This window comes from Sinocyclocheilus anshuiensis, unplaced genomic scaffold (genome assembly GCF_001515605.1).
Source record: "Sinocyclocheilus anshuiensis isolate Anshui unplaced genomic scaffold, SAMN03320099.WGS_v1.1 scaffold2749, whole genome shotgun sequence".
In the NCBI taxonomy this organism is placed as follows: domain Eukaryota; kingdom Metazoa; phylum Chordata; class Actinopteri; order Cypriniformes; family Cyprinidae; genus Sinocyclocheilus; species Sinocyclocheilus anshuiensis.
Genome location: NW_015554047.1, coordinates 510,719 through 519,391, shown reverse-complemented (window position 1 = coordinate 519,391; position 8,673 = coordinate 510,719). Strand labels below are relative to the sequence as shown.

At 35.8% G+C, this 8,673-nt stretch overlaps 1 protein-coding gene across 2 annotated transcripts in view; it reads right to left on the bottom strand.

Annotated features, from left to right (window-relative positions):
• Positions 1 to 6,664: 6,664 nt before the first annotated feature.
• The window catches only part of LOC107668453 (calcium signal-modulating cyclophilin ligand-like), a 12,507-nt gene continuing 10,498 nt past the window's right edge, over positions 6,665 to 8,673 (bottom strand). For both annotated transcript variants that reach the window (XM_016460323.1, XM_016460324.1), the window contains exon 4: positions 6,665 to 7,212. In XM_016460323.1, the coding sequence (XP_016315809.1) occupies positions 7,021 to 7,212 (192 nt within the window). In that variant the 3' untranslated portion in view covers positions 6,665 to 7,020. The remainder of the gene's footprint in view (positions 7,213 to 8,673) is intronic.

Below are 8,673 nucleotides of genomic sequence, written 5' to 3'. Positions count from 1 at the left end.
GCTGTTCTGCTGTCTCTGTATCTAAAACCTTTAAAGAGAAGAAGTGCTGTGCTTTAATAGGGCTGTTTTCCTCCGTTCTACATGAACACTAATAAGTATTTGGAAAATTAAGCCACACGAACAAATGGATGAATTTCACTGCATTTGAAAACAACATGTTAAACCAAGTGGCATTTATTTTGGAGGAAGCACAAAACATTTCCCCAAAAATAGATTATGTTTTAAAAAATAAAAATAATAGATATACTGGTCATAATTAGACAAAAATGTATTTGGTCCCTCAGTAGTGGCTTCATTAAAGATCACAATTACAGTGTTTTAGTATTTAGTTTCTGTAACAACTGAATTTCTTCCATCTTTCAACAAAAAAAATAAAATAAACAAAAACGTTTATCCCAGAGGTAGTCATATTATCTCATTTAATACAGCAGAAATCAGCATTGTCTATATTCTCAAAAATAAATGTATCTTACCTGTTTGTATTTAGCTGACTAGAGTTTTTGCAGCAGTGTCAGTCAGTCACTCAGCTCTGATCAGTGCTCTGTAATGAGCAGCACTTCTGGGCCATTATATACAGTCTCTACTAACAGGAAGGGTTTTTTTTTTTTAACTGGGCATTACCTTTCCAGGAAAGGAACATCCTCTTACAGAAATTATTACAACACTCTCTTCTAGTTAAGAAATCTAAGCACCAACTTAAAACCAGACTCTTCACTTTCCTTCGTGTTCTTAACTTCCAAAAAGAAAATCAAAATCTTTGCACTGAGATCAAGCAAAAATAATGAAATGGTTTTACACAGTCTTGCTTCTGTGTAATTGCTGTTTTGGGCTCTGAACATGAGCTGCATGAAGAGATATTGTTTATTAATGTAACATCAATGCTGGTAACACCACCTAAATTATAGAAATAATTTTACTAATAGCACTTGTTGACCTTTTAGACTTGAACTTGTAGGTGTTTCCTGTTTTCATTGTTTAGTTTTTTTTATTATGTATTGTTGTATTGTATATTGTTGTGTGTATTATTTCATTTATCAGTTGAGCAACATTAAACCTTTATCCTTGATTTATTCTTTGGAAAGTATTCTTGCAGAAATAAAAAAAAAAACAGCACAAAAGCAAGAACAGGAAACAGCCATAAGTTGAGGTCTAAACGGCCAATGAAATATCAGTTCTATTCACAAAAACATTTATGTAATTAATGTAATTTTGTTTCTTATGGTAAATACAAAATGCCATTTCTTTGTTCATCTCTTTTTATTTTATTTTTTTTATTTTTGCTCTGATAAGCTCCAGTCCTCCTGCCTTCTCTCTTGTTTGCACCCTTTAACCTATTTTTTTGTAAGAGGAAGTTCCTTTCTTGGGAAGATAACACTGGGTTTTATTGCACTGAGCTGTAACACTTCTTCTGTGAGAAGTGTTGAGCAAGTGATCGTCATGAGACTAGTGATCGTCGGAGACTCCATCATCCGGCACATCCGTGCTACATTAGCCGAAGGTAAAGTGCACACTCACTGTTTCCCTGGTGCTCGTGTTCTCGATGTTTCTGCGCAGATACCTGCGATCCTGAAGGGCGACGAGAGCCCCGGAGCAGTCGTGCTTCATGCTAGGGTTAACGACACCAAGCTGCGGCAGACGGAGACACTGTCATTTTTCCATGGGTTAGGAATTATAGATCCAGAAATCAGAGCAAAGTCCAACTCCGGTTGTGCACTGTCCTTCAACTTCTACTCACCACTTTCAACCTTGCTTTGATTAGGCCTAGTTCCCAGAAGCAGTCCAATTTCAATTTATGCGTTTAATTAATCATCCATGAATTATGAATGTATAGAGGTATGATGATGATAAAAGTATGATTATTTATTTTTTTATCATTGAAATTTGACTCAAATTTTTTTGACTTCGCTAATCGGAGGAAAAAAGAGTTCGGCAAAAGGTGGGATCGAACCCAGGTCGATCGTGTCAAAAAGCCAACAACACACGCTTATCCATCTGCGCCACTGGAGCTGACGATTTACAACCACTTTTACCTAAATGTAAATATACACTCCGTATTTTTTATTCCATAGTAAGGGCAATTCATACAATACATTTAAACTATATTTTCTGAATTGTTGTTGTGTTTTCTGAATTGTTATTTTGTTTTTTAGACTTGCATTTGCGTTTGTAATTTGTTATTTTGTTTTCAGAATTGTGATTTGTTTTGCACTTCACGGCCACCGTACACTTTCCTTATTTTCTCCACAACAAATGGCCAAGCAAGCGCAGACACTTACAAGATACGCGATACAGAACGAGACCAAACGCGAATCAGCACGTCTCCATACAGATATATGGTCAGTGTTGTAGTTTAGTGTCTTTGTACATCCAGTCACCGTATCCAAAGCTCGTATAGTTTTGAATGGGGAAAAATGCAACGCTCAGTATGGCCACTCAATCTCAGGAAGCCCCGCCTTCTGAATGAAAGAGCCAATCGCTAATCGGTAAAGTCAGAGTGTTACTGCAGCTGCCGTTAGAAGCGTCCCGGTTGCTATAGAAACAGTCAGATCTCTGAGTCGTGCGCTCAGGACTGCGCATGTGCACTGGCTGATCTAGCCTGAAAAATAAGCTTTTTATAACGCTATTTGAGCAAAAGTAACAACATTTATGACAGTTGTTGTCAGATTGCTTTGGTGATTTCAAATATGAAATTTAATCGTAAGCTTAGTGAACAGTTTTGGAGAATTTGATGTTTCCCATTCAAAGAGATAGGAGTTGCACTTGCATGCCTGAGAGGCGTTTCAAAGATGGCCGCCGAGTGACATGACTTGTCTCAAAAGGACTTTGCCGTATCTCACTGTGTCATAAAGTGGTAGAAGTGAGTGTTCATAAGAATTACGTTTAAATTATGTAGGGGTCCCCCACAAAGGGGTAAGTTTTATTGTGTTTGTCGTTCAACCTTAGATTTAGGGATTATATACCCAAAAATCAGAACAAAGTCCAATTTTGGTTACGCACTGTCCTTCGATATCAACTGGCCACCAATGGTTCCCAAAAACTCTAAAAGGTCCGTACGACTGTGTGAGGCTAGCATCAGCCAAAAATATTAAAACACTGTTGCTATATCATCCCAAAGTACACTGTAAAATCTAATTAGTTGGGCTTACTTAAAAAAAAGCATGCAAACCGATTGCCTTGAAAAAACTAAGTAAAGTGAAATAGGAATAGTATGTTGTACTGACAAATGCTTAGTAAGTATAGTGTACTTACACGAGAGTTCTAGTAACTAAAAAAGAACTGTAGGGGGTACTTGATCCTTTCATTTAGGTTTACTCATGACTTAGTATAGCTACTCACTGCAAAACATTTTTACTACACAAATAACGCCTTTTTTCATTCATAGTGATGTAGTAAACGAGCAACAAGCGAGTTTTCCTGAAAACAAGCTTTCCTCCGCCCTGTACAAAATACATTGATCTCAAAGCGATGGCGTCTGAGAGACAAGTCCGAAGGGACTGTCTGCAAAGTGTGAAACACAAAAAAATGTTACTAATAAAATACCCAATAACTTTACTGTACTTACTTTACTTGTGCAAAAAATCCACATGCATCATGGAAGAAGTACAACTCATGACGCTCCAGGAAATCCCTAATCCTGGAGCGTCATGAGTTGAACTTCTTCCGTGATGAATATGTGGATTTTTTTGCACGAGGGCGCCCTCAGGCATCCAGTATGAATTAAACAGGCATTACATGAGTTTATAGCACTAAATAATGGCCAATCCTTAAAAATAATACTTCTCTCAAAAGAGATTTGAAGTAGACAGACGATAATCCATGTTTTTCTACAGTGTACAGAAGTGTACTGGAGTTATGTATTTTTTTTTTTTTTTTGTTAAATAGCCTTTAAAATTGCAACAAAAAAAAAACTCTGATGTGCCAAACCATCAGAACCAAACCGAAAACTGTGGCTAAAAAAATGAGGTATTTACCGAACTGTGGGCTAACTGTATTGTTGCATCCTTCTGTTTACTCTAAAATACTGTATAACAGGAATATCACAAACTGAGTTCAGACCCTGAGTACTAACCTATGAGAAATATTTAACAGTAAATCTTGCATTTTGCACATTGTGCAATTACGATTTTTTTCATCAGCCATCAAGGAGCTTCAGGTAATAATGGAGCTAGCTAGGAATATATGACTAGCTAGCTCCATTATTTTCAAGATTTTTTCAAAGGTTGGCAGTTCTGTACAGATCATTCAGTTCAGTTTTCTGATATCAAACATGTATTCCCAAGAGTGATTTCACAATTTTTGTTATCAATAATTCAGTTTTACTAGTGATGTAATTTCTGATATCGAAAACTGTAGTAGTAGTTTCTGAAATAAAGAATTAGCATTTTATGTAAAAACAATTATATGATTAGTAACTCATGGCAACTTATGTTTTTACATTGCTTTAACTCATCAAAATAAGATGAGCAATTTCAACTTTTTTTACAGTTATATGAAATTCAGCTACATTTTTAAGTAGGTTTAATATAAACAGGTAACATTAGAAGTTGAAATGATTTGTTCCTTTATTACTTTATCTGAACGTCAACCAAATGAGTAACTTCCTGGAAAGTCTCTTGATTGCAGAAATTCTTCTATTATTTTATTCACTTTGCTCTCCTCATAAGAGTTTATTTCCTCCAGATTCACAGATATTCTTAACCTCTCAACTGAACACTGACGTGAAATACAATTCTGAACTTAAATGGATGGGATTCATTAACACTTTGGATGGTCTCTTTTTAAAGAGGTCTAAGGATTTTTACTATACTTAAAATAGTTTATTTCATATAAAATAAACATTTTACAAAATTGTTTGGAATCAGTATTTGCTATGTACTCAAAGCCATATGTACAACTGAGCTATGTCCCAAATTTGAAGTTGATATCACAAAAACTGAGGTTCCTGTGAGATTTTATTTAGCCGCTATATATAAAAATAGCCACCAGATGTCACCCAAACTCCATTGAACTTTTTAAAATGCATTTTCCTGTCACAAATGTATACATTTCTGTCACAATATTACTTCCATCACAAAATAAACCAGCAAATATTGAATATTGAGACTCAAAGACCTTTCTAAGAGATGTGTGTTTTGTCAAGATTAGTAAAAGTTTTGATTATAAAACATTGAGGTAACTTTTTTAATGACACTTGAACCCACCCACTAGGGGGAGGAGCCTGATAAAAGTATTTACAGCAGGACTTCCATTGTGTCAAGTTTCAAGTGTTTTCAGTGTTTAAACTTTTGAATGATGTCTAATTTAGGATGATTACTAAAATATGTGAGAGAAAAAGTAATAAATAGAGTGCCAAGCGAACATTAGACCCGAAGTTTCTCCGCTTCTGTGGATTTTGGCAGACACATGGATCAGTCAGAAGGACACACTGATGTTTTTATTGTTTTAGCAGTAGCTTCTCCCTCCGACCGGTACGTAATCAAATATATTACAATCATTCAAGTTCTTACCTCATCTCACATTACTGAGAAAAACAAAAACACTGTCATACATTAGATATCAGTGTTACAGCATTATGTAAACATGATCAGAAACAACTCGCTAATGGAGGATCACTTACAAACCATAAAGTTCATCTCCATCCAAAACGGCAGAACATAACGGCATTTACATTAAAATAAACAGAAATCAATAGATCACAGATCATGCAGATCAGCATGAATAATGTCTGGTAAACTCAAGTTTGAGCAGCTCTATAAAATAACGTCTCTAAATACTAGAGCAGCGCTAAACAAAAACACTCACAACATCAGCTCACGATGAAGAACAACTACAGAGCCGATCAGAAACACAGCAAGGAAAGTGTGATAGAAACAGAAGAGAACCTGGTGTCCCCTTAGTGATCAGCTCAAGACTTCGTTAACAAATCTAGTAAGATTAGGCTGGTTTTGTTGAGTCACAGTTGGTCAAACAACAAAAGAGCAAAGCTCATGAAACCTGCATCATATTCCACTCCAAAATGAAAGAAATAAGAAGAGGAGCTGTTGAGATTAATTTCAGAAATGAGAAGATGGATGAGGGTGAACTGGATCATGCCATGATGGGAAACAACCAAAAGGAATAATTCAGCTAAAAATGAAGATGTGCTCACCCTCAGTTCATCCAAGATCAGGATGAGTTTGTTTCTTCATCAGGTTTGTAGAAATGTAGCATTGCATCAGTGTCTCAGCAATGGATGCTCTGCAGTGAATGGGTGCCATCAGAATGAGAGTCCAAACAGCTGATAAAAACATCACAATAATCCACAAGTAATCAATCAAGATGTTTTTTTTATTTTTGTTTAGGGGTTTTGTTTTTGGGTTTTGGCTTGTAAACGGTGCTTGATCTGTGCAGATCTCTCTCCTGATTCAGACCAGAACACTTTTTCACTGGAGGAAGCATTATTATGGATTATGGACTCGTGTTTGAGTTAAAAACGTCTTAATGCTGGATTTGTTTCAGCTTTTGTCTTCTCCAGATGTTAACTGATGGACTGGAGTGCTGTGGATTACTTGTGGATTATTGTGATGTTTTTATCAGCCGTTTGGACTCTCATTCTGACGGCACCCATTCACTGCAGAGCATCCATTGCTGAGACACTGATGCAATGCTACATTTCTCCAAACCTGATGAAGAAACAAACTCATCCTAATCTCAGATGGTCTGACGGTGAACACATTTTCAGCTAATGTTCATTTTCAGCTGAATTATTCTTTAATGGTCCAAAAAACAGGCTTGGTTTTCTTTGTATTTTGGCGTGAAATACGATGCAGACATGAGTTTCGCCTGATATTAGAGCATCAGGGCTCTCTGCTCAGACCTTCACTAGTTTCACAGCGGTCAACATGAACATGATAACTGATGAACACTACATGAAATAAGACTGGAGGAGGACGTTTAAATGAGGAACAGTATGTCGGCTGAGATGCAGGAGCTGCGCAGTCTCATGGCCTGATGGGTAACAGAAGAAGCAGCATTGGATCCTCAGGACACGTCGCAGCCGAAGAGCAGCAGCAGCTCGTGACACGTGATGAAGCTGAAGAAGTAGACGCAGAGGTCAGAGAACACGTCACTCATCTTCCTGTAGGTGTCCATGGAGCGGCTGATGACTTCAGCAGGGATCCCCGACAGCAGGAGCGCAGCCGTCAGCATCGTCGTCTGGCTCTTCTTCTCCACCTGAGGAGCCCACCACACACAAAACACTGACTCTACAGAGAAGCCTCACAGAAACACTGAGAAACACACTCATAGACCGATGATTCTCCAGTCCATCAGTCCCAGCAGGATTTCACAAGACTTCTGTTCTGATCTTCACAGCCCAGAGCAGTTTTGTGTCATTCTGGAGTGGAAATCCACCCATAATCATAATGTTTTCATGTAATCAGTGCCAGTAAGAGCACAATTACCTCTACATATCTTTGATTAATTTCTGAAATTGTGATCCTGATCTCTCATGCACAAAGCAGCAGAGAAATACTTCTGCTTCACTGAACATACAGAATACCCTGCACACTGTCACTGATCATAGACTGTACATTTGAAATGTTTTAAATGATTATTTAATGTTTTCATTATATCAGTCTACTGTTATATTGTTTTGTTTTTTTTTATAATTTATAACAGGATTCCCACTCTTTCATGAACACCAGATTCAAGGACTTTTTAAAGCACCATTTATTTTATATCAAGCACCTATCAAATTCACGCCCCAGCATATGTAGTGTCATGAAAGACCTTACAGTACTTAACATTTCACTTACACTTAACATTTACATTAAACATTTCAGAGTAATAATGTTTTGAATGTGTAGGTTACATAAATTTAGACCATTTTGAGCAGTCGTGTTCAAAGGAATTTAATGAAATCCATTGAAGTCTGTACTGGTAATATTCAAATACAATTTCTAAAATATTGATAAAATATGCATCAAACTGGTTTTTGCTGTAGTTCTTGTACAAGATTTAAATTTGAAAGAATTTCAAAATGTTTAAATTAATAAAAAAGTGGTTAAATGTTGTAATAACATGGTAAAACCTCTTAACATTAAAAATTTGCACATTCACTCAAAAGAAAAAATTTCAGAGTAATAATGTTTTGAATGTGTAGGTTTCATAAATTTAGACCGTTTTGAGCAGTTGTGTTCAAATTAATTTAATGAAATCCATTGAAGTCAGTACTGGTAATATTCAAATTCAATTTCTAAAATATTGATAAAATATGCATCAAACTGGTTTTTGCTGTAGTTCTTGTACAATATTTAAATTTGAAAGAATTTCTCAATTTTTAAATTAATAAAAAGTGGTTAAATGTTGTAATAACATGGTAAAACCTCTTAACATTAAAAATTTGCACATTCACTCAAAAGAGACGTTACTCATTGATAAATAAACTCAAGTCAAAATAATTTTGTAAATTACTTTATTGTAAATCCCATGTTTTCATATTTGACCTAGAGGAACGCAGCTGCTCAAAACGTCAATATTTTTTGAAAATCTTTCATGAACATTTTAAACCTTGTACATGTGCAAATCTGCAAAAAAAAATATAAAGAAAATAAATAAAAAATAGGACTTTCTATTTGCTTTTAAACTGTAAACGCTTTTCACTAAGCTGTTTTTCCAATTTTTTAAGTTCTA